This window comes from Periophthalmus magnuspinnatus, chromosome 4 (assembly GCF_009829125.3).
Source record: "Periophthalmus magnuspinnatus isolate fPerMag1 chromosome 4, fPerMag1.2.pri, whole genome shotgun sequence".
Taxonomy (NCBI): Eukaryota; Metazoa; Chordata; class Actinopteri; order Gobiiformes; family Gobiidae; genus Periophthalmus; species Periophthalmus magnuspinnatus.
In genome coordinates this window covers 10,927,749-10,953,879 of record NC_047129.1, presented here as the reverse complement: position 1 = coordinate 10,953,879, position 26,131 = coordinate 10,927,749, and the positions used below count along the sequence as shown (strand labels likewise).

General features: G+C 39.0%; 1 protein-coding gene across 2 annotated transcripts; it reads right to left on the bottom strand.

The window, feature by feature from the left end:
• Positions 1–311: 311 nt before the first annotated feature.
• On the bottom strand, positions 312–25,791 carry cpamd8 (C3 and PZP like alpha-2-macroglobulin domain containing 8). Of its 2 annotated transcripts, none has more exons than XM_055221318.1 (44): positions 25,218–25,791; positions 23,949–24,100; positions 23,727–23,749; positions 23,056–23,221; positions 22,886–22,938; positions 22,528–22,545; positions 19,719–19,773; positions 19,531–19,644; positions 19,248–19,332; positions 19,006–19,114; positions 18,688–18,915; positions 18,448–18,618; positions 18,246–18,374; positions 17,944–18,133; positions 17,650–17,816; positions 16,569–16,718; positions 16,209–16,370; positions 15,987–16,129; positions 15,408–15,470; positions 13,725–13,956; positions 13,487–13,640; positions 12,816–12,946; positions 12,690–12,741; positions 12,322–12,620; positions 11,639–11,707; positions 11,410–11,566; positions 11,155–11,331; positions 10,847–10,928; positions 8,322–8,482; positions 8,145–8,215; positions 7,429–7,594; positions 7,236–7,322; positions 7,020–7,156; positions 6,778–6,933; positions 6,400–6,462; positions 5,414–5,664; positions 5,251–5,338; positions 4,298–4,372; positions 4,103–4,208; positions 3,829–3,939; positions 3,531–3,743; positions 2,955–3,029; positions 1,294–1,483; positions 312–1,215 (listed from the first exon to the last, which is right to left on the bottom strand). In XM_055221318.1, coding segments are annotated over exons 1-44 (5,556 nt in total). In that variant the 5' UTR covers positions 25,292–25,791; the 3' UTR covers positions 312–1,214. The 2 variants fall into 2 exon arrangements, with proteins under 2 accessions (XP_055077293.1, XP_033820822.1); XM_033964931.2 differs by having other exon boundaries at positions 8,145–8,219; positions 8,326–8,482.
• Between the last annotated feature and the right edge of the window lie 340 nt (positions 25,792–26,131).

Sequence of the window (26,131 nt, the reverse complement as noted above, 5' to 3'; positions counted from 1 at the left end):
AACTTTAACAGAGCCGAACCCACTTACAGCCGCTGCTTTGGTAACCGGGATCTGTTGTTAGCAGTGCACAAACACAACACAACACACGTGTCCAATGCTTGAAGATGTATTTGCCCATACACATGGTTTATGCCTAGAACACGACAGGGGTTGGAGAGAACCATGTATCACAGCACATGGTCTTTTGAAGAAACGTGGGCATTACACTGGCAGTGGCTGACAGTAAATTATAACCAGATTTAACTATCCTTTGAAAGGAAATGGAACCACACAGCTTTCATAAACAACAGCAATGTGCCCCTTCTCTGTCTGCATTGCTCTGATAGGGTATTAAACCTTAGCTAGAGAAATAATATTCAGAAATGTGTACTTTTTACTTTTTTTTATTGTTATTTGATTAAAGGCACATTAAATGGGCTGTAATTTACTCAATTTGGAACATTTACACAAATTAAAAACTTCATTCTTGATTGACAATAATTGCTTTCGAATTCAAAACAATAGCTTATAGTCTGTACAACATGTGTTCCATCTGTACATTCTGGAGCAGGTCCAGTATTTGCCTGTCTGGGGGCTGCACAATGTATCTAGCAGAAATAAAGTTTTTTTGAAATGTAACAAGCGTGACCTTTGCAGTGTTTAATGGATTAAAAAGTAATATCAACAAAGATATCTTATGTTGCATTCTGATCTAATATTGTGCAGCCCAATACACTTCAGCTTATGATCCTGTAAAGCATATGGTTAGCATATGTCTATGTCCAGCAGGATACCAGCACAAGAATTTTATCAACATTTCATCAACTGGGTTAAAGCTTGCTATGAAAGAAAAATATCTTTGACACACAGGAAGTGAAGCAGCAATAAGGTAGCAGGGTAAAAAAAAAAAGAATAAAATGTAACACAGATTTATAACTACAAATAAATACCATCAAAAAATATTACAAAATATGTTTTTAGTGTAATTACAAATATAAATACTTGATTCCTCTAGTGATTATAAGGCAGGACAATCCCTATAGATGCACTGGAGTCTGGAGGAGTCTATTTTCAATATACAAGTAAATCATTCACACTTATCACATACACTTTCACACAAAGGACCTTCTCCAGACTCTGGCCTCAGTCAGCTGAAGCTTTGCTGTCTCTGGTCTTTTGTCCATTTGCATATTCACAAATAATGTACATTTTGGAAGTGAGCTCAAACTTTTTTTTCTGTGGAAAAAAGGAAACAACATTTATTTTTACAATTCAACAATTCTACTGAAGATTTTGACTAAATTATTATTGTACCATCGATCTGGACTGGTTCTTGTGTCTGCTGTAGGTAGTTGTGTATCTGTAGAAATCTTGGACTCAATCTCTACTCCAAGTGGAAAGTAAAGCTGGTCTGTGTCGGCATCAGCAAGAAACGGCTCAGAGTCTGTGTCGTACTCATATGAATAATAGGAGACTTCTGCTATCGACACCTGATCTTCCTCACCTGGATATAGGATTACACACATTAGACAGTTCAATAGAGTTTCCATAATGGCCAGTAAAAAAGGAAGGGAATGCAGGTTGATATGTAGTCTGATCTGACAAACTACTAGACTAGTGATCTAATGTTCAGCATAATACACACGTTTACATCTAATATCATCCTGAGTACTATTTGTGAAGTTATGCTTGATTAGAATAATATATGACACCTGCAGAGCAGCACCAGCAATACTCTAATGAGGCAGCAGGGGGCCCTCTGTTCCTAAACTCTTCAAATTTCACAAAGTGATGATAAATAACTCTTCAGCTTTAGAATAGGCAAGTTTAACAGCTGTATCATACCCTTGAGTCTTCCTACTTTATCTGCTCATGTATATTTTACATAAAAACATGCAATGGTGAAACTATTATATGTTGTCCTCTTTTAAAAGTTAGCTAATAGACAAGTCTCTGCATGGAAACTAATTCCTATCCTTTAGTTTGTAGTGAAGAGTGACAGTTTTTTGGCTGATCCTGTCTTCAACTATTACACTCTCTGTGCACTTTATCAGGTATGCTGTCCACATTCTGTCCTAATGGTTTACAAAGAACTTGAAATGAAATGAATGCATTCAGCTTATCTCATTGCAGCTTGGTACATGTGAGCGCAGATCTGCCTGTGTAAGCATGCATTGTGAGCAGGTGTGTGCATAGACTTCTATATGATTTTGCACAAGTAAATGTGATTGGATAACAGCATTCCTGCGGTGAGTGTGAAGCTTTTGTAAAGGAGACTGAGAGCAGCTTTGTGAACTGCAGCTACCAGGGGCTGCAGGCATGAGACAAGTCAGTGCAGGTTGTACAACTTTATACACACAGCAGTCATTAATAGGCCACCCTTTATTTTTCTCTACGCTCTGGGTGCTTCTCACACCAACAGACTGAACGAGAGCTGTACTGTTGTACAGCAAATTAAAACTCCATGTCTACTGCAGATATTTCAATAGCTCCAGGTTTGAAAATGAATGCTGACTGAAGCTACGTTCACACTGCAGGGTATATGGCCCAATTCAGATTTTTGGTTTGTATCCGATTTTCTTATGCAGTCGTTTAATTACAACAAAAATGTGACTGCTATTTATTCCTGATGTGAATGGAATGCAGGACTCCTTTCTAATGCAGATCCATGATGTGGGTGCAGTGGTATGTGCATCTTTTCCTTCTTCATTCTCTGCTCTTGACGTCATGCTCACTCCACCTGTCTGTGGCTGATACCTCTCTGACCTTCACCTTTTAACTGCCCTCACTTGCTCTTTCATCTGTCGATGCTTTTCTTCTTAACTCAGTGATCTCACTCTTTACCAGAAAAAACATAAATGTTGAAACCACACACAGTTTATCTTAGCTTTTCCATTGAGACACAAAGGTTTGGAGAAACTAGTCTAGAAACGGCAAGTGTATGAAAATATGGTTGAGCAGCAGTTAAAAACTACCTGTGTGTACTGGCACAGAGGGCTGCTCTGTCTCCTGATTTGCCACTGGTGTCCTGTCCTCAACTGTGGTCACCACTAAGACACACATGAAAACAAACATATAGTTAGTAACATGATCAACAGATCATGTTTGTCCTCAGTTGTTTACAAACAAACAAGACAAAACATTAAAAAAAAAAACATAAATAAATAAATAAAATGATGATGTTGATACTTCCAAAGCATTTGGCACATTCCCAGGTCTAATCCCACCATAGTTTTGTCTATGTCTTTTCCCAATCTGCTTCACAACATGAAGGCTCCTTTGTTGTTGGGCTGTGCGTCGGAAAGGAATGTGACAAAGATTTCAAAGGACTGGACAAAAGCACTCTCTCATTTGGAGAGCCCTGTAATACGGAGCAAGCAAGGGTGCAGGGGCCGCTGCGGGCGGACCAAACCAAAAACAAAAAAAGTCATCCAATAATCAGCAGCACACCTGAACAGCTGTGCAAAGTCAAGTAATTCTGTCTGGTGGTAAAAGAAAAAATACACAATCAAGAACAACATGAAGAACATCATATTTGTGTGAGCACTTACTGTGAGAACATAGGGACATTGGGACCTGCTTGATTTGGGTACTATTTCGACAGGCAAAAACGTCCATTTGGCACTGGTTCTGGTAAAGCTGCCCATCTGACCCACAGACTGGCTCCCCATCATAACCGCAGTCTCTGTAGCAAGTGCAGCGCTCAAACTGTTCCTCCTCCATACACCCAAACACGTTATTGCAATGGTTCCCTTGTACAAAGCCTGTAACAATGAATATAATTAATACTTATGTTGTTTATTAATCTACTGGGTCATATGTACTTAAAACATTCATAAAGAAACACACCTATCCACTGGTTGGTTGAACTCTCTACCTCGTTACAAGTTGGACCATCACACAGCTCCCGAGCCAATGGACTACTCTCGCTCACGTTGTAAAAGCGTGTTGCCTCAAACGCTGCACAAGAGAGGTACAGAAAACATGTTTACACGTCCACTCACCAAAAATAGGCCATACAAATAAAACCACTTCAATTTCATAAGGAAGAGAAACTTCATAAATCACCAAAAGACCATCTTGGCTCAGTAACTACTAAAGAGAATATTTATCAGAGGCACACCTGGTTCATAGTAGTCATAGATCTTGACCGGTACGGGTGCTGTCTTGCCCACAATGTATTCCCTGACAGCTTGAAAGCCCACACACGTAATACACTGACTCGGGATCTGAAAGGTATGTTTTGCACACGTGAAACTTGTTTCAATTATAATTACTCCAAAAATACAGCAGAGAATTTAAAAATCTAAAATCTTACCTCATCAAAGTAAAAAAATACTTTTCTCCCACTCAACTCATATCGTTTTAGGCCCACTCTCTTGTCCATCAGCAGCTGAAAAGATAGAAACTCACAAGTTGATTTTGCCTTCTAATACAGATTTAGTGGTAGTAGTAGATTTTCTGCCATTTTCATTGTATTTTATTGCATTCATATAAATCTGCTGATTACAGTAAACTTTGCCTGGTGGCCACAGTAAACAAATTGCTCTCTCATTACATGGGTTAGAATAAAGACAAAAAATGCATGTCTGCAATAAACTGAGTCAGGATAGAGCCAGTAAAATGAATGGCTCATTCACTTGCATGAATGAGAGCTGTGACAATATATTCCAACATGAGGACAACCAGTGGAGGAAAATGAAATAACTCATAGGAGACAGAATCTGTAATAGATGTTATTCACCAAACTAATAATTCACAACTAAGTCACCAGTGAAAGCATGAAGCACAAGGCAGGAGGGGAGCCTGCCACCATAAATTGAGGAATGTAAGTGGCAGTCCGGTAAGCAGCAGTAAAACTCCAAGGGAGGCCAAAGGGGTGTAAACTGAGCCCATCAGCCACAAGAGCCCAGGTCAGCTTCAGCTGACACACACCAGCAGTGTGTTGGCTTTAACATCTCCCCAGGTACCACTAGCTGTTTTACAGGAGCAGCCTCCTTTAAGTAATGAGGGTATTTGTCTGTGGGACACCTTGGAAGATGACCTGTATCAAGAGAGACAACACTGCCTTCATCCTCACTTCTGTTTATATAAATACAAATACAAATGAATTCACTGTCCAATTGATCTACACTTGCTGTAAAAAGGAAGGAATTGATTAGATTCAAAATATTAAGTTTATGCATTTTGCATCTTCAGTGTGCATACCATATTTACACAGATAAGCATGTTGCTGTTAGTGTTTAAAACAGTTTAAGTTGGTGTGCATACCCTCTCCAGGCTTTCCACATCTGCTCTGAAACCCGACAACATAGGAACCTCTATGATGGCCATGTTGGATGAGCCTGAATGGAGCCACCTAAAACCAAAACCAACCTGTTATAATTAGATTGTGCAGTATGTGTTTTCAACCTTCTATGAAAATGGAAATTACCTTGCACAGACTTCCAAAGAGACATGGAGGTCCATTTTGTCCTGGTGTGCTGCTGGGTCATCATCCTCCACAGTAGCTCTGCGTTTGCGATTGAGTTCAGAGCGGTTGTCAGCACGACTCCGGGGTCGTGGATTGTTGTGGCGGAAAGGTGGAGGGGCGTGGAGATGTCTTTCCTGAGCCTCCTTTAGGTCCACCTTCAGATAGAAGGCTGGCTTTGATGCTGGGTCTGGGACATTGTAAGTCACATCTATCTGTGGAAACAGAAAACTCTAAATAATCTTCAACAACGAAAGGATACATTAAACCAACTTACATAGAAATTGTCTGCAGCTTTACCTTAAATAAATCCATCTATTAGTCCATTGCAAGTGCATCACATAATTTACATGAACTGTGATGAGCATCTGACATCACCAATGATGGCAAAACTCCCACAAACATACACCAGTGTCAGACTAGTGTTGGTTAAGAGTCCAAAAGTATACACGTGGCATGTAGTTCTAAAATTGGTCATTGCTTCTAAATAATGAATGTACTACATAATAATTCAAAATATAGCTATGGTTTTGATATAAAAATCCAGTACATGAAAGGCACTGTAGATCCATAATATCAACACACACAGAAGCAGAGCTTTCTGATGTTAGCACTTTTGTATTTCATTATAGTCCAGGTGCTGCTGGCCTGAGGGCCTGTTGAAGCACACAATTTGGAATGGAGGGAGGAGGGAGAGAGAAAGTAAAGATAGGAAGAGGTAAGAAATGTTTTTACCAAGGAGAATCCTATTGAAAAAGCAGAAGCAGAACTGACACAGCTGGCAACTATAACTCTTCTGCTATTACTGTATGTGACAACAAAGCACTGGCTTCTGTTCATTAACTTCTGTTCTGGCCAATATGAACAAATAATATGCAAAAATGTAATGTAATTAGTTTGATATAATACTACATAACATGTTCAGTGTTTCATTGTAGAAACTATAATACCTGCATAAGGCAGCACCCTTCTCCTTTGGCACTCACAAATAAACCAGTGGGGATGCTGGGGATCTGAAACAAAAAGTCAGGAACAGGCTAAGTAAGTCATTTATCAAGTGAATAAGAGCTGTGGGCTGCAGCAGTACCAGTTGTGTGTCAGTACGTCTGTAAATAATAAGTAAGCAATGACAGAATAAACACAGAGGGAGGTCATGTCCTGCAGAGTGACTCTAGCACAGTCTCAAATGAGCACACTTATAACAGAGCTGTTTCAGGTAAAGCTATTGACTGGTCAAGATAGCTGCAGCAATGTGATTTCCTAATTTCTGAAGACCATCTTCATACTTTCATATAAATATTTTTTTTAAGTTTTGTAATAGTATTTACCTTGGCACTTTGAAGGATTTTCTTGTTGTCCCTGTTAAGTTCAAATGTCTCTTGGAAGTCAAGGTTGGTTGAGGCTAAAGAGATGGTGAGATTGACCCCTCCGATGTAGGACAGTATTGCATACTCTGACAAAGCCTGCAGAGCCACACATGTGTCCTGCCAAATGATTTTAGACAAAAACAATATTACTTAGTTTTAGTGAATAATAATTATAAATATTATATATTGCAGGTTTATTCCACCTGTGTGGAGGAAAAGCCACCCAAGGCATTTCTTTGTTTGGAAAGCCATTTGACCACAGGCAAAGCAGAGGCCACATCTCCCAGCAGAGTGTATGTAAGAAGACCATAGGCTGTCATCTCCACCTCTGCGGACACCACTGAGGAAGAGAAGCATTTAGCTGTTAGTTATAGGAAAAAAACCATCTACTGTACAACATTTTAGGCACTTTGAAATACCCGATTGGGAAAGGCCATCGTTAAAGCCCATGAATGTGTCCTCGTCTGTCATGGTGCTGCCAGTCAAACTCCAGTGGGTCAGTCCATCTGAAATAACAAACCAAACATAAACTAAACTGTGCATGTAGCAGTTTAGAGTGCATGTGCACAGATTCAGCTGGTTCTCTGTACTACTTGGCGAAGTTGAGAGTACCTTGTGTGATGGCCATGTGATTGAGACGACGCAAAGCCAATGGGGCATATGGACTCCGTAACAGTGCTAGAGCATACGCAGACAGGGCTGTGGTGTAAGGATCATCAGCAGAATAAATGTTACTCTCCAGGAAATCCTTGGCTTTAGTCACTGCCACCTTCTCTTCCTGGAAAGATGTGTCATTTTTAGTGTGCATGAATTAAAAGCAAAGCTAGTATAGTGTTTATAGCTTTGCGTTGGCAATGATATGTGCACTGCCTTATATAGTTGGCACATGCTCTTCTTGGTGGACTCTTCATTTATCTTGGACCAGTGAACATTAGTACTAGCTTGTGATCCTTTATAGCGGAATTATACACCATTGGACATACTCTGTATTTGGTTGAAGTCTTGCATAGTCACTAGTTGTAGTATAGGATGTGTAATCATTCTTGAATTAATATTCAATGTATTTGCCATTTATACACACAGAAATGTTTACACACATTGAAGTTGTAGTGCAGGGCTCTCGGGTTCAAGTAAAAAAGGTTGAAAAGTAGTATGCAATTTAAAACTCTAATAACACTTAAATATTAAATATTACACACGATGATGAGGTAGCAGTAAGTAGCAGTATTGCACAACAAATTATCAATACTTTACTTTTTCCATTCGCCTCACAGTCTCTTTTCAATGTTATGATTATAAAATTAATGAAACATTTTTTGCACACGCACCTCTGTTGTTATTCCTGTCTCTAAGAGAGCTGCCACCACGTACGCTGTAAGTGAAATCTTTCCGTGGATACCTCCCTGTGGTAAATCATATACATTTGACCAAATGGCCGGAGGTTAGTAAGTAAACACAATAATTCTCAAGGCATCGTGTGCTTTGTTAACATAAACACATGAAACTTGCCTGGAGGTCTTTGTTGAGGATGCGACCCATGGCAGGAAAGGAGCCATCTTCATGCTGGTGCTTAATAAGCCATGACTTAGCCGAACGTAGCTCTTCAGGGTCAATGAAAATAAAACTCCGGGACTGAGCAAAGGACTTCAAAACAAAGGCAGTTAACCTGGAGAAATGTCAGACTGTAAACAATCATGAAGATGCCAATATGTTCAAAAAGGTAATAGAAGAAAAATCATAAAGTTCCAGGGGGAACTGCTAAGTCAACAAACATTTAACTATAACAACAGACCCCATTAGTAAACAATTTTCCAAATTACCTTCAGAATCATAATGATAATAATGTATTATTTTACAACCAGTGACATAGAAGATCAGGTATGCTACTTCCATTAAAACATGTTACTCAATGGAAATTAAGAAATAAACAAGGGGGTCATGTTCTCCTTTCCCAATACAACTGTGAGCAGTGAGCACCAGGGGAGATGAGCAAGAAAAAGAGTCTTCTCTCATAAAACTGAAGCATTACATTTTTCCCGACTTCAATCTGGAGGCAATTCATTCCTGTAAAGTTGTAATGCCTGCTAGAATATTTTATAATTTCAAGAAATACATTGTCACGGTTTGAGATATTGGGCTGAAAAGAAAGATATCAAACTATGTGAATGGTTATTTTTTAATACTGGGGAGTAGCAGTGCGCCCACACTGTATGTTTTTGTGAGTAAGTGCATTTTATTTGTATAGCACTTTTCACGGCTTGACTGTGCAACCCTCTAAAAGCGCAAAAGACTATGTTTAAAATCCATTCAAAATTCCACTGATAGCCAGTGAGGGGATGATAAAACTGAGTGATGACATGTTCTTCTATGAGGTAACGTACACTTCAGTGTCCTTGCAGTCGGGGCAACCTGTCAGTGTAGTGCCCAGGTATCCATCTCCAAATCTTGAGATAGGCTTGGTCAGGTCTATGTTAGCTGCAGGATTTTACCTATTGTGCATGTTTTGGGGTGATGGGGTAACCAAATTGTCTTCCCACCCATACAAGGGAAGACACAGAAAGGACCAGGTAACTTGGGAGTCAAACTCGGAACGTTTTTGCTGTGAGGCATGGGTGCTAACCACTCAGCCACAGTTTTTCCCAAAGACGAACATTGGAATAGACTTACATGGGTTTGTAGGCTGTTAAGGATTGCTGAGCTGTTGTTAGATGTCACATAGGCATGATGCATAGACAATATCGTTCGTAAAAAGAAAGCAGGCAGGTATGGTAGGTGACTGTTCAGCATAGTAGATACCCAAAAATAACCAATAGGTAAAATCCTCCTGCTAGTTCTGACCAAGCCTAGCTCAAGATATGAAAATGGGTTCCTGGTTGCTACACAGTTTGACCCACTTCTGACTCCAGTGGCATTGAAAGATGGTTAAATGTAGAGGACAAATTTCCCTATGGGGACAATAAAGTGTACCTTTACTTTACTTGAGCTTTCGATCTCTTGTATTCAGCTCCCCCAACTCACAAACTGTTAAAACTGTCAGATCAGGCTCAAATGCCATGCCAGCCTCAACATGTAGGCCAAAGAATGAAGAGTGAATGTACAGGCCAACTCAGTGGTTACAAAGAAGACCCCAATTTATTTTAGTATGAATTCTGTTTTTCATAATGCACAGCCATACTAAAGCCACCTCCTGCGCAGTTCTTGTCGGTATTTCTGTATGAATAGCTTTTTCTATGACCTATGTCATCAGAGGATACAATACACAATGAAGCAGGGCTGAACTTGAAAGGACAATTCTACCCTGATGTGTTGAGTGTTCATGTCTTCGGCTCTCATACTGATGTTTAATAAACCTCCAGAGTATTCTGCCTCTCACCTTGAATTATTTCCCCAACATGTTCCTAAGCGTAAAGCAGTAAAAATAAATGCAACTCTAATTTATAAAGAGGAAGTGAACTACTATAAATGTTTTTGATCCATTAGGTGTTAAAAAGACTTGGATACGGCAAGCAATAAAAAATTGTATTGCCATGTTGTATCTGTTTTGTAATCATTTTATTACATCCTGTCGATTACCACAGCGGCACATTTTATGGGCTGTAGAAAAACACTGAATAGGGCATTTAAATGGGCATTAACTTGTGGCTAAACTTGTGAACATTGGAACCAATGCTTAACGTTTGCTTGCTTTGGGTGCAATTAATTCATAAAGCGTAATGCTGCAGGTTTATAAAAGGTTCACCATCTGTGTTGACCACAACACACTGTTGCCCTGGTCTTCAAATGCAACTGCAAACCACAGCTAATTACATCTTCACAAGTTTCCAAGGAACTCAGACAACAAAAGCAATGGACATTCTTAATAATAAATAACTATTGGAATAAAACTGTCTCATTTGTGTTTATGATTACATGCTTTCTCAATGTCCCTGTGATACACCCAATAGTTTATAAATGAGATGAGATCTTCCAGTTCAATAAGGACAGCTACAACACAGCACATTATTTGCATAGGTACACTCCAGAAACTTACCACATGCTGCCAGAGGAATCTCTTTCTCCAAAGGCACTGTACGATCCATCCTGACGTTTGTAGGTCAGCTGTCGCTGGTAGCCTGAAAAAAAAAAAAATGTAAGAAGTAGTGAAATCAAAACATGCAACCTAACAGAGTTATTTCAACTATTTGAACAATATTCACAAAATCCATTCAACAAATGTTTAAGTCTGATTTAATCTCCAGGATGTGTCTAAATTAAATTACAATATAACATTTTTATTCAATAGTAATTTATCTGACATAATGCAAATATCAGGTCTATTAAATTCTATGAATTCACTACCTTGGAGGAGGTAATCAGTAGCTTCACTTTCAACATCCAAGCTGAGCTGCCGTGTTTTCTGTAGATACTTGAGGACGAAAACATTGGGAGCAAAGTGGATCATGTTCTGCTCGCCACATCCAAATGGCAACCGCAACAGCTTATCCAGGTTATTTAAAGTTGGTCCCATGACATCCCCTGAGTGGACAAAACAATGTCTGTTGTATTTCTTAAAACCATAAGAAGGTATATTAAATATCACATTTACACACAAACCAATCATAAAGGCTGTGGCTCGCTCAGATCCAGGGACCACGTTGTGTGGAACACCAAGAGTGAATGCTTCATTGTGGTTTTCCTCTGAGTCCTCCTTTTTCCAGATCTTAAACTCTCCAACTGAACCCCAACCTGTTGAGAAGCCAATGTGACGCACCTAGATAAAAGATCAAATGATAGGTATAAAATTGACACCCAAAAGAAAATCAATTTAAAGAAACATACAAACCTGTCCCGCACTATGACCAGCCCAATAGAGAATTACTGAGTCATTAGATGGCTGCAAACCATGGCCAACCTAACAAAACCAAATACAGTCTATTAAGATCATTTTGATTTCTATAATTTTGGTTATGTTCTTATCTGGGCCAAATAATGAATTTAACACATTTTAGTATAAGTAAAGCTACCTTTGACACAGAACTAAATAAAAGTGAGCCACACAAGTTTACTTTGAAGTCATCAAAGAGGCTCTCAAGTTATAGATGCCAAAAAAAACATGGTCGCTGGAAGAAAATGAATCCTATTAGAGTGTAGTAGTGTATCAAGTGGAGCTCTTATAATTGCTCCCTTTGGTGAATGATGCGCAGCTAATGTTGGGGCCTGTAACTGGTGTGCCAATCGCTGACTGCCATGCAAGCAACAGGTCATTGATCAGAGAGTCCACAGTGACAGCAGCCTGTTAAGCGTGACCTTAGAGAAAGGCATGCCAGTAAAAGAGGCGCCAGTCCTCCTAACGCAAACACACACCATGTGCTTAGTATCCTGCCAATGAGCCCGCCATGGTACAAACTATACTTTTACATTTTGCAATGAAGCCATTTATCGTATAATTTCTATTTCTGAGAACAGATGCTAGGAGGGTTTGGTAGGGTTGACACTATTGTAAGAAAAAGATTTAGAAGTTCCTACCTGAACAATTCCACCCTTCCAGCTGATCCAAAAGCTCCGGAACTCATCCCAGGACAAGATGCTTGGAGTTGCAACACTACTGAGGGGGTCACCCATTTTGCCAATAGAAATCCAGGATCGAGTGTTTTGTCTGCCGCCAAGTACAATCTCTATCATCTCTGCACTATCATGGGGACTGGGCGAAAGGGCAAAGTGTGCATCGTTGTGTGTCTTCACAGCCACCTGGAAGTGATTCATCCGGGCTGGTTTTTTCACGTACTGATACTCATACTTATTTGGGGTTGAAATGTGGATTCTCTCTGAGAAAACAAATACACTTCATAAAGAATAATCAAAATGGTAATATAGGAATTAGTGTATACACTGACCATTTGGGCAAAAAAATACACTGTAGGTATATTCTCTGGGGAGGCCCTCTGGCTGCAAGAGAAAGAAAATACAACTAGAATAGTTTTCACCAAGAGACAATATTTTTATCTGACTGATTAACGTACCTCCACCAAAACAGTTCGCCGCACAAAGTCCAAGCCCACGGGGCTCCTCCTCTCATCTACATCATTGCTTGTCCTGCTTGACAGGAAGCCATCTGAACAGCAGCTTGCTTCACTGTATGCAATGGCACGAGCTTTTGAGGAAAATGAATCATTATTACTAGCTTTCATTTCATTTGCTTTGTGAAGCTATATTATATGCAAAATGTCAATTCTGTTATAAAGCCTATACAGTTATGCTTTATTTGGATGGTAAAGCAACTTCTTCACCAGTTCAAAGTCATCAGCTGCTACATTTCATGGGACGATGAGTCCATTTAAAGTACTCTTAGTTCTGTTGGTGAGGAGCACATTGGAAATGTGGCCAAGTGCCAGCGGCAACTCTCTACTACTGAGAGGGAAGTACAGGGGGCCACTGGATGAGGAGAGGGGCTATGGGGGGCCCATTGACCAGCAATGACCTGATACTCATCAACATGCCACTAAGTGTGGCGGTAGAGCTGCCGGTGCTCTCCTGCAGTCAGCAGCTTTGTTCTCAAATGCATTTGAGACGTGACTGTTTGTGCCTCTATTTGTAACTCCCGGGTCACTAGATAACACACAGTTTAGTGTTTGGCAGTGGTATCTTAATTTACCAACTGGTCTTCTGTTAATGTGTTTATTTGAGCAAGTACCTGTAATGTTGGCTGTCCCCAGTTCAGTAAAAGATAATACGATGGATGTTGGTGCAGCCTCTCCTGGAGTTACACATTTCTTTCTTGTCAGGTGGTGCTTTCCTGGATGGCCCACAAACTTGATGCCTTTTGGAACAGAGATTTTAACATGGACCTGCAAAAAAGATAACAAGTAAAGATGCCTGTGGTGATTAATATACAATATCAAGAAAAAACCCCTAATAATGTCATTTATTACCTCAGAGCAGGTTGGAAGGTAGTTGTAGACAGTAAGAGGAACTTTAGTCTGTTCTCCTCGTATGAGGCTGTATGGCAATGTAAAATCAACAAAAAAGGGTTTGTATACACGGAGTTCAGTCCTCTTGGCTAAGCCCAGGCCACTTCCTTCAGATAGACCTATGGCGTCTGTTACCCATGTGGAGATGGAATCAGGCACATCTAACTGGAGCTCAGTGTGCCCGCTCTCAGAGCTGACCAGAGACACATGTAGGAAATAAACAGGCTTTGTTAGGAAGTGAGGTAAAAAGAATTAAACATCAGTCAGTAATTTTATTTAACACAAGCAATAAAACCTCAAAATACGGAATGCTAACACAGATTTATGCAATACACTGCAAAATATTTTTATATTAGCTACACCTGTGTCAACAACAACACCTGCAGCAGCTTCTAAAACACATCAAAGAAGATACTGTGAGGGGCAGTTATGTGCTGAACTCCATTTCCTTGAATTATACAAGCTGAGATCATATCTGGCAACACATATTCAGAGTTGGTGCTGGCAAAGCCTAACAGACATACAGTTCAAACAACAAATTTACACTCTTTTTCTGGATCAAATTGACCAAATACATATTTAAAGGCTGAGGGAAACAGGAAGCTTTAAACTTTACAGGAAATTAGGCAGAGCTGAAAACCCACCCAAAGGCAACAGGCATGTGAAAAAGGGCTGGTTTAAATTGGCTCATAATCAATTGAGAAATCTGCTGACAAAAGGACCAGGGCAGCCAGGCCAACATTACTTATTTTAAGCTTGTGCTTAAATATTTAACATTCTATATCATTAAAAGCAAAAGTTAAATCTGTTGACGGGACAAAAAGTTGTAGGAGTGAAGACTTTTCGCTGCTCATCCAAGTCGTTTCTTCAGTTCTGGTCTGGTCTACTGGTGGACACTACCTTAGATCTATCTGAAGGGAGGAGCTAACTGCACTGAAGTTGTAAACAGCTGTAAACAGCTATTGTGTGTGTATATATATTATATATATATATATATATATATATATATATATATATATATATATATATATATATATATATATATATATATATATATATTGTGCTATATGTAGGCTAGGTCTATTGAGATAAACTAAGTGTGCACTGTGCCTGAGACCTACATAGCATAATCATTCAGCCTTACTGGCCCTACTGGCTAGCTCTATTGTTCTATTGGATCAGACTTGGTCGACTGCGGGATTACACAGACAATCTATATCAGGGGTCTCAAACCCAAATTATCTGGCGGCCACAGGGGGCAGAGTCTGGGTGAAGCTGGGCCGCATCAGGTATTCCACAAAAAAAGCTTTGTTAAAATCTTCTCAAAAGTCATCGCTGTTTTCAATATACATAAGGAAATATGCCAATTCTTGTAGATTTTATGGATATACATCGTTATTTGTTGAATCTTTTGTGATGGAGTACACAGCGCGACACGTGTGTTTGGGGTTTACTGATTTGGCGGAACCTTCTACACAACACGGTAATGCCACCCTAACATTAAACTTTCATATTGTCCTGCGGGCCACAAAATATCGTCTCACGAGCTGCAATTGGCGCTCGGGCCGTGAGTTTGAGACTCCTGTTCTACATATTGATACACCTTAAAAACACATACAGTAAAAATTACATTTGTGTAAATACCTGATATTGAAGCAGTGCCATACCCATGTTTCAGGGAAAAATGTCCGTCTTCGTTTTTCTGCTCTGAAACAAAGCAAAGAGATACACTGAAGCTACACACATATAATAAATGACCAGTGAAATGTAGAGAGTGCACAACTTATTTGCAGTTATGTATGTCAATGCCATTCTTCCACAAATATCTAATATCAAATATCTTTCCAAAACACATAAAATAAAAGACCTTGTCATAAAAACTGGAAAATCACTGATAAAGCTGATAATTAAGATGTTACTTTTTAATACCGCACAAACCAAAGCTCATTCCATGGTCCTATGAGACATACAAAATACTCCTTTATTAATATATAATATGTACTGTATAATTTTGGTGTAAGCTCCCAGGGTTGTACAATAACTCACACTTGTTACATACTTCCAATATCACAAAGTCTTATCATGGAAACACCCAACGCTCCACATAAAAAGATTAATGTGTAAACAGCTTAATACGGCTCCACCAGAGAAAGGAAATGCTCAAATGTAATGAAATGTCTTATGTATTGTATTATTTCAATGACCTGCAAAGCAGCTCTTTACCTGGCTGGAGAACGCGCATGTGTGGCTGCAACAATCGCTGAGGTGTGAGGTTGAAAAGCAGGCACGGCCTCATCTGTATAAATGCCTCCGCTTTGTCTATGGTTTAAACTCACCATGTCTGTCATCACAACCAGCCCAGCTTCCTGTGTTTAATACATAGACACTATGATTATTATTTTATTGCTATTCCTTAAATAAAGAGCTCAGAGTAAGTCCTCTTACTGTAAAAGCAAAGCGTGCGTCTTTAGTGATGTCCCAATGCCAGGGGAACACAGACGAGCGCCTGCGCCTCTTTGAAGACAGTCCAGGCCACCAGAAATGCCCGTCATCTTTAGGCACACCAAAGGCATCAGACACATCAAAGTCTGCCAGCTCCTGAAACACCTGAACACAAGAAACACAAGCTTATTTAGATATACCCAAGAGTAGTCCATACATCATTTACAAAGTCTTCTGGATAACATACCAGATGGAAAATACTCTGATAAGACATTTGTGTATTCACTTTTGTGCTTGCTTTGTATTGATTCAAAACAGTTACAGACATTTATCTTACACTTAAGAAAGTAGTTTTGTACTAACTTTGTCTGGAGTAATCTGAAAGCCAGGCTTTATCAGATACATGCTCTTATCCACAGTGGCCACACAAACACAGGAGCCCTTCTGTCCATGGATATGCATGGTCACTGGCTCCCCTGGCATGGACTCATTTGTTGACAGTGAAACAGAAACCTTTCAAAAAAGACATGAAAATAAAGAATTAATTAGTATATGCATTAATTAATATATTTTATTCAGCTAACTTTTTGTGCTTCACATTTTGGCAATTAATCTTTCTTTTTATAACTAATTCTCTGTGACCCAGACACAAAAGTAATTATTGTTACATAGTCACAGAGGTGTGCCACCACTAGTCATTGACACTAGGTCCATATTTTATTTTTTAAAAGACATCAAATGAAAAAGCTGTGAGAGTAAACCATAAACTTTCACAAAGTGTGTGTTGGTCTGTTCCACTGGCCTCCTTTCCCCGCTATATAATCTGTGATTGTACTGTCAGTCTGTCACAACCCAAACGCCTGTAGCCCTGGAGCTCTCTGCCTCGTCCTGCCCTCGCCCCCTCCTCCAACACACAAACACACATGCTCTAATGGCATACCAGGGAGCTGTAAATACTTCAGGGAGTTAACTCCTAATGCAACCAGGAACTGGGGAGCGCTCCCAGGCCAACACAGCTGTTTGTTTACATGAATTACACTGTGGAGGGAGCTGGTGCATGAGCACTCTGGCAACAATCCAACATTTATACAGTAAATGCATGATAATACTCTGTTATAATCATATTTTAAAAATCCTACAGAATTAAAACGCATTGGTTTAAGCAGAGGTCTGGAACCCACTAGTGTCTATTTGGTTTCTTGTAAGCAGCTAAGGGTAGTAAATGTTCATGTATCAGTGTGCAGTAAATGTGAAATGTAAAAGTGTTAATACTGCAAGAGTTACACTCCTTTCCCAGCCCAGTATTGTAATGTATTGTATTCTAAAAAGTCAATTTTGTTGAACAGAAGATTAGAAGATTTGCCCTGTAACAGTTAATTACTGTTTAGGATAAACAGCTGTCCACATTACATCATCAAGTAAATTATATAATGTCAAAACCAACCTGATTCTGAAAGCTGGGCTGAACCGGGATCTGCAGGCTGTCAGTTACACCCTCCCCATTTTCCCTTACGTAGTAGACCAGCAGCCGGCTCAGAGGAGCCATGCTGTGTCTAACAGGGAAACGCAGATAAGACACACAGCTGTCAATCTCTGCCTGGGATCCAGAGCCTGTGCAACACAGCCACAGGAGTTAGAAGAAGGTGCCATTTCTCTTAAAAAACATTAAACATGACTTAATATCTAAGAAAGATATTCAATGCAGTATAACTGTGCATGAGGGAAAAAATACACTAACCAGATGTCGAAGGGGTGGTATGGATGTTTTTGTCAAAAGTGACTGTGGCTCTTTTCCCTCTATGAGAGGTGGTCAGGTTGGCCAACTGTTGCCCTGAAAGAACAATGTTTCCCCTGGAGGCCACCTCATAGTGAAGGGTAAAGTTGCAAGGACATGTAGACTTGATTGCTAGTTCTGCTTCTTGGCCAATCTAAAGATGGACAGGCAAAGCAAAGAGTTATTAAATGTATTTAAGTCAAATGAGTATATTCAAATAAATAGAAAGCAATCTACTATTAATAAAATAAAAGCCTAACATTTACCATAAGTGGAGCACTGGGGCTTTGGATCTGTATATGACACCTGCTAGGTGAGTACCAGCTGCTAATGGAAAGATAACTGGGCAAGTACTGATCTCCTACTGTCTTGTCATCAATGGATGTCACCTTAGTCTATACAAAGAAAAACATGTCTTAAGACAAATGTGTGGTTTGGACTTTTCAGTGTGAAAGAATGATCACTAACCTCCAGCCACACATACTGGGCTGCAGCAGGGATGGAGGGGATCTCAAACGTGGCCAGTCCATCCTTTGAGATCAACTCAGTCGTGTACACATTGTCTTTGGGTGTCAGCTCAGCCTTCACACGCACTTTCACTCCATCAGCTGGACTCCCATCAGGATATGTCACCTCAAGCTACAAGACATAAATATGCTAAATATGCAAGTAATCAAAAGTCCAAAGAAAACTTTAGCTATTTCCTACTTTTCCTTTATAGGGAAGACCAGGCTTGAATTGTTTCCGTGTGTCTTTGGAGTACTTGATGTCTATAAGCTGCTTGTGAACAGGTGTTGAATCATCAAATGTGGTTTGTTTGGTTCCATCCACACTGACTACAGTCACCCAAATGCTAACAGAGCCTCTGAAGTGCTCTGCCACATCCAGTGGCATCATATCCCTCACACAGAGGCTGAAATTGGCAGATCCTTTGATCTGAAACAACAGCAAAGTAAAATGCATTAGTGAAGGACCTACCTCGCTATACACTGCATACATGTACACTTAAATTACATTTAAACTGACCTCCATGGTTTTAATGACTGGCTGACCCATTTCATGGCGATAGTATCCTACTCCATTCACAGTCATATTTACAGTTAACTTCCCTGTCACCGGCTTTCCAAACGTATACCTGCAAAATTGGGCAAAACATTGCAATTTGAGCCAAATTAAAATTAAAAATTCATTACATGAACATAAATAGACAAGTAGGAAGCAACAGCATTTAACACCCAAAAGGGGCAAATACAACATAAGTCATGTACCTGGCTCTCACCGTGGCCTGCTCACATGATTTCAGGTCATGAATGTAGCGCGGTGGATCAATAACTAGTTCGAATTTGGGCATGACTGTTAGAAAAAACAAATAAACCTAAAATTATGTTTTTGTAACATCTCAACCTATTCCAAATAACAGATTTATTAAATCCACTGTACAGTGTACCAAGTGTATGCTAAAAACATACATTATGTATTAGACAGGTTGCTAGACAAGATAATGCCATGATTATGTTTAGTACATGACAGTAACATTCATACATTTCTTACCATATTTCTGCACCTCAAATGATTTGTTGTAGGTGTGACCCTGCACTTCAACAAAGATAAACCACTCTCCAAACACAGGCTGGTCAGACAGAGGAAAACTCATGTTTACTACTCCTAAAAGAGAAAAGAGCCGACACATAAAAACTGCTGAGGTAGAAAATGCACTATTACAGCTAAGAGCAGCTTACCACAGCAAACAGACTGAAGACTTTTCCACTGGACAATCCTCGATCCTCTTGGATCCTAAAACACCCAACATTTGTGTCGAAAATACCAAATACTAACTTCAGTAGATTTTTGTCACAAATAATGCATCACTTCTTTATATCACATATTTAGTGTTAACCCTTATGCCTTGTTAAGAGAAATTTGTGTGTCTGAAGGTGCATTTATCATGATAGCTGTGGGTGTTTGCTTGCCTTTAAAGTTCACACAGATATGTGTTTTACAGGATTTTAGACATATGTGACATATGTTCATCCTGGTCAGACCAATTTTGGAGACATAGGATGTTTTGTATACACTGAGCACTTTTCAGAAATTTGCATATCCATTGACTTTCATTATAAACTCATCTTTTGCAGCCTACTCTAAAAATCAAGATGAAAATAATTTTTGAAGCAGGTTTCTATTTTACTGGAGCAAACCCATTTAATTTTAGCAAAAAAAAATAAATTTTTTTTCAAAACTTCTCCTCTCACTTCTATTGTGACACTATATGAAAAAAAAAAAAGCCATATTTGAGCAAATGGTGCCTAGAAACTAGGAGAAAATTTATTAATTTTTTTGTCACAAAAATGTGTGAAATGTGTATGTGTTGGTAATGAGTAACATTTCAAGTCTGAATGGTTGGAATAAAAAAAAAAAAAAATCAGAGGCTCACATGTCCTTACATAGTGTGCTTCTGAAGGTCAATTTCAGTGGTAACTTTGACTGTAGTTCGATTGCCATGAAAATTCACATATGAGTGATTTACAGGTTATTAGACATATGTGAGTTTCATCCTGGTCGGATCAATTTTGGTGACGTGAGAAGATTTGTATCTCTGAATATGTTTCGGAAATTTGTGTCTCCATTAACTTCTATTATAATCTCATTATTGACCCCCGCTAAATTTTTAGTAAAAAGCTGGGTAAAATGTAAAAACAGCATATTTGGGGTTCCTTTTGACAATTTCCCAAAATGATAAGCATTTTTTACACCTAAGACTTTAAAATATGTTTTAACCCACATTATGATGATTCACATAACTGGACATCGTGTAAGAGGGAGGCAAACATGCCTTGTGAGAAATATTAGAAAAAAATTGAACTTTTATAGTTTCCTAAAAAAATAAGAATTCAGGCCACAGTGACAACAAAATGTGCATTTATAATGGACAGTGGCTCAGAGTGTTAGACCAAGTTTTGTCGTTGAGTCGTTAGGCAAGACACTTCACCCACATTGCCTAGTATGAAAGTGGTGTGTGCGCGAATGATTGGTGGTGGTCGGAGGGGCCGATGGCGCAGATTGGCCGTCAGTCTGCCCCAAGACAGCTGTGGCTACAATAGTATCTTAACATCACCAAGTGTGGAAATGAATGAATAATGACTATAGTGTAGATGAGAGGTGTAGAGATGTAGTGAGAGGCTTTGACAAGCCTGTAAAGCGCATTACAAGAGTAAGGCATTATTATTATTATTATAAATCTATGGGAGAAATCAGCAATGGCAAAAGCTTTTTGTTCAAACTGACAGTTTACCAAAACAACAAATGCAAGAAACTGAATTTTCCCATTGATTGTTCATATGGGTGAGCCAGACACAAGGATATCAGGAAAAGTCACTTTTCTTTTCATTTTATGGAGTTACAGTATACGCCAATATATGGCCATATAGCAACAATAGAGCTAAGGATTTAAGGCCTCACGGAAAATATGGTAATTTAGTGAAAAAAATCAAACATTCTTAAATTTTATATAATTGTATGTAATTTTCAACAGGAAAAACATAAAATAAAAGGCAAAAACTAAATTATTTTAATAAAAGGGGATCTTATGATGAGAGTCTATAGAAACTGGCTTTATGCAAAAAACAAAAAAATGCAATAAAGTTAATCTTCCTACTAAGTATCCACACTGCTGGGCCAGTCACACTGATAATAGTCAGAGTAAAAAAAACAACAACATGTTATTGCTGAATTATTGCATATAATTTAATTTGCTGTATATGATTTGCTGTATGTGATATTACTGGCATAAACTGGCAAAGGGTTAATTATTTATGGCAATGTATGGAATCAATATGTCAATGGAAAGAGAACCCCTTCAGGGGAAAAAATATATAAATAAATAAAATATTTTTATAAATATCTTTTATAATTTCATGGAGGTTTAAAAACTGAAATATACAATTTGTATGAAACACTCCCATTGTAACTTTTTTTTTTTTTTTTTTTCCCCAAAATGACTCAAAAACAAAAAATAGACCCAAATCCATACTCTAAATATTCACATTGGTAGGCCAGTCATACTGGTCATAGTCAGAGTAAATATAATGGAATTATCACATTTTTTTCAAATTGGCAGTAGGTGATATGTGACAAAAACTGACATTTAAGGGATTAATAAATTATAGAAATTTGTAATCCCAATGTCATTTTAAAGAGAATTTTATGTTAATGTTGTTAAAAAAATAACAAAAACGAAATACACAGTACATGTTTTTTTCAACAAGCCACAAGGGTCAATACAATACAGTGGAGATTGTTCTTCACTGACAATGGCAATAAATGTGATTCTGAAAAATAATCTGGGATAAACAGTGTTAAGGACAGTTTGAAAAGAGGGGGAACATTTCTTTGATGTTGTTTGTTCTTGCACTGCTCCATCCTGTTATCTACGTGCACCACCATAACTTCTGCTCTATAATCTCTAACTACACTAGGAATAAAATTGCTAGTGTCCTATCCAAACCATTGGCTTTGCAAAGCATGGGTGGTCCCCCAACCTCTACTCACCAAAACATAGGCCTCAACCTGCAAAACAAGAAAGACAGAGATACATTAAACACTTGGGTTGCTGGGATAAATTTATTCCTTGTGTTAACCCCACTTTATCCAACAATCATCCATCTGTTGAGAGAGCACTGCCATTTAGCAGCAGTAGAGCTTTATAGAAGTAACCATCAATAAAGCGTCTGTCTGGACACTTGCTACGTAAGTTCAGAGCTGCTGCTCACATTCCACAAGAAATAACTCCAGACTGACTTCTATAAAATGCAATTGTACATTTCTCCACTCAACCAGGGTACACTTCAACACCATTAATAATAAAAAAAATAATAATAAATGTAACATTTAAAATGTGTTTTGTCACCTTCTCATTCACAGGTCTCAGGTCAGGGTTGACCATGTAGGCATTGATGAACACTAAAGGGAAAAAGAATAAAAGCTGAATCAGGTGGCAAACTCCTTTAAGACATATTCATGAATCTATTCAAATTCAACTCTTGAATAAACTTGTTAGAGTCAATATGGCACTGAGACCTTTATGTTTGGGTTTGTAAATTGGCTTGTCGGTCTGGATAAAGACAGCTGTGCCCTTGCTATCCACAGTAACCGTGGTGTAGTTATGGAAGATGTACCCTCCCGCAGTGAGGTGACGGTTCCCCCACACTTTCAGGTGGGCCTGGCCTCTCAGTCCAGAGGGAACCTGTTGTAAGTAAACACACATACAAAAGCATAAACAAGACTAAATCTAGGTCAGTAGTCAGTAAGGTCACTGGACAAAGTTACCTTGTGTGTAATATTGGTTTACACTACATTCACTATGGAGTAAACAAAGATGACACAATGGGAAGCAGAAATGAAACCCAAAGAGCATAGCTCTTTACAGATGACAGTATGTTAAGAGAATGAGGGTGTGGTTCACAGTGAGGGGCGCAAGTTGGAAACACACAGACACTGGGAGAAGCAAATCGCATGCTACATTGATCTCTCTCTGACTGTGGAGGCGGTAGATGCACATCAACAGCTGTGGCATATTGAGCGGATACAGATGGAGCATCACAATAATGTTAGTATGGCTTTGCATTTTGCCTTGTGGAATGTGCAAACAGACAAGATGGCACTCACACTAAGGTGCAGCTGGCATGATTAAACTGTGTCATGCATTTCTATTGGCAGTGTAAGTAATGGACAATAAGATTTTAACTGACCTTTAGATTGATGGTACCTTTGTCTATAAAACAAGAGGACAAATACACCAGTTATTTGAGAAAGGGTTTGCTCAAAGAGACGTTGCTTAAATGTTGCTAATAGTAACTAGCATTCCATCTAATTTTGCTGTAATGATCAGGCAAAATATTCCTAAGTTAGGGGAAGCTAATAGAAAATTTTTTCACTTTTAAAATAATTATATAAAAGGCTGTTATTCTCACCAAGCACTGAGGAATGACCATGGGCGACCACCTGACCCTTTACTGACAACTGCACTTGTACTCGTGTCTCTGCTTTTGCATTGAAGATCGTCACACTTACGGACTCCTCTGTGCCTGCCCGAAACAAGGATGGGGCAGCAACCAAGTAACCCCTGGGAACAAGGGGGAGAAGAGATAAATGAATATTGAACACTGTGAAAAATACCATTTGTAGGCTTTACTTTGTCTTAAATTAACATCATTACACCAGGGTGTGTGAGCAATGATTACTAACCCTCTCATGTTTATTCTGTTTTCTTTGAGTTGTCTGGCACCAACTTGGTTTGCATTGAAAAAATAATTAGATAATAATGAGATTCCACACTAATACTTTATTTGTGGAAAAAAGAATTAGGGTGTAATGGTCACACTTTGAAGCTTATAATGAATCGTTTTAGAGAAGAAACATCACGATCACAAATACAAACAGTCAGCATACAGCCTGTAAGAAATATCACAAGAAATATCAATGTATTTTGTGGGCTTAATCGCACATGGGCATTTCTTGAGTTCTAAGAAAGGCAAAAACGGCTGTTATGAACTTAAATGATGATCAGACAAATTAGAAGTGAACAGAGCTATGAGAACAAACTCTTTTGCATGCCTGGGAAAGAGATCAGGTGGTTGGCATTACGGCAATACAGCATTACAGCCAGGGGCAACTCAAAAGATCCTGAGAGAAAGTCGTGAGAAAATCCCCTGAAAAATAAGGCTGGAGGGAAAGCAAGATAATAAAAGGAAATTGAGTGTGGTGTGTTTGATCTGCTGAGATGAGGCTGTATTGGCTGGTGAATAGCATTGCAAGGCAAACTGTTATCAATAGGTTGTAAAGTGAATGCAGAGGATTTGTACCATCCACTATAATAGTAGAGCTCTGCACTGCTATAACTAAGGTAAAGATATCAGGCAGCATTTCTCCCTCTTCATTCAACTCTTCTTGACACATCTGCATCCGTCCCAGAATGGGCACCACCACTGTCAGAATTTACTGTAACAGCCTATGCAAAATGTATAGCCTGCAACATTTAACACATACTAGACTGATATATTAGGCCTAAAATGCATCGGCTACGATAAGAAATAAAAAAATATATATGAATGATATAAGACATTATTACACAACTGTGCACATTATAAATATCTCACTTCAAGTTGAGTCAAGTTAACATTGGCCCTATGTAAGCAGAACACACCACATCCAAAACGTCCCGTGCAACTTTGAGTACTTACTCTCGTTCTTGTGCATAACTTCTGCTGCAGATGAACAAAGTCCATAAAACACTCAGCAAAGACCAGTGCAACATGTTGGCCACATTAACGATAATACGGCTGGATTTGTGTACCCTCTCAGAAGACTAATCTTCAAGTGTAGTCTGTCTACAGTCCACTCAGTCTGTCCATTGGGGCTGACTCGAGCGCTATATCTGCATAGTTTCTCTTAGAAACAAACATCAGCTGTTTAACCATCCCACTTCGTCAAATCCACTTCCAAGCAAATCGCTTTTTTTCTTTAGAGCCCACAGTAGAATATACGGGCAGTCCTCTCCCATGTGCCTTCACCCGCCCCGGTTCTGTTCGATCATATTTCACCAATACTTATTATAAGCGTCCTCCCACTTCAGCTTCTAAAAACGCTCAAATGTTGAAAATCCCTAAAGTCTCCTCCGCAGTCTTCGCTCGCTCTGTTACTTGTGGAAATGTCTTTCAAGTTGCTCGTACTTCTTCCGCTGTGAGCAGAGGTGTGCGCTCCATTCACTTGGGCTCCTCTATGGACTGCGCAAAGCCTGACCAAAACCACCACAACTGCTCTAAGCCTGTAACACAGATTAGTTTACGCAGAAACTTTACATCTTGTGGGCTACGTTTTCTGTCCCTCTATAGATAACTAAAATTATAACGCAATCATTTATACTGTATGCATATTTTATTTTCCAAACGGTTCCAAATAAAAGGAAGACTTCAATTAAAGTTTTGGGCTTTCCTCCGTTCAAGTGGCGTGTCATAAACAAGTGCTGCCATCATGTGGGCAATCTCATGAACTGCAGATATTAAAGACCCAAGCAACAAATGTTGGATTACAAAATAAAGCTATTAAAAATAAACAATAATTTTAATCAAGCATAGACTACTCACAGAACTATATT

Bases quoted from the DNA above. Each gene is read 5' to 3' on its own strand.
- cpamd8 (XM_055221318.1), bottom strand. From the start codon at position 25,291: ATGTTGCACTGGTCTTTGCTGAGTGTTTTATGGACTTTGTTCATCTGC. The intron at 22,939-23,055 runs GTCTCAGTGCCA...TTTTCCCTTTAG, and splicing joins TTACAAACCCAAACATAAAG to TGTTCATCAATGCCTACATG. The intron at 18,619-18,687 runs GTAGGAAATAGC...TATGTCTTGTAG, and splicing joins GTCTTCCCTATAAAGGAAAA to CTTGAGGTGACATATCCTGA.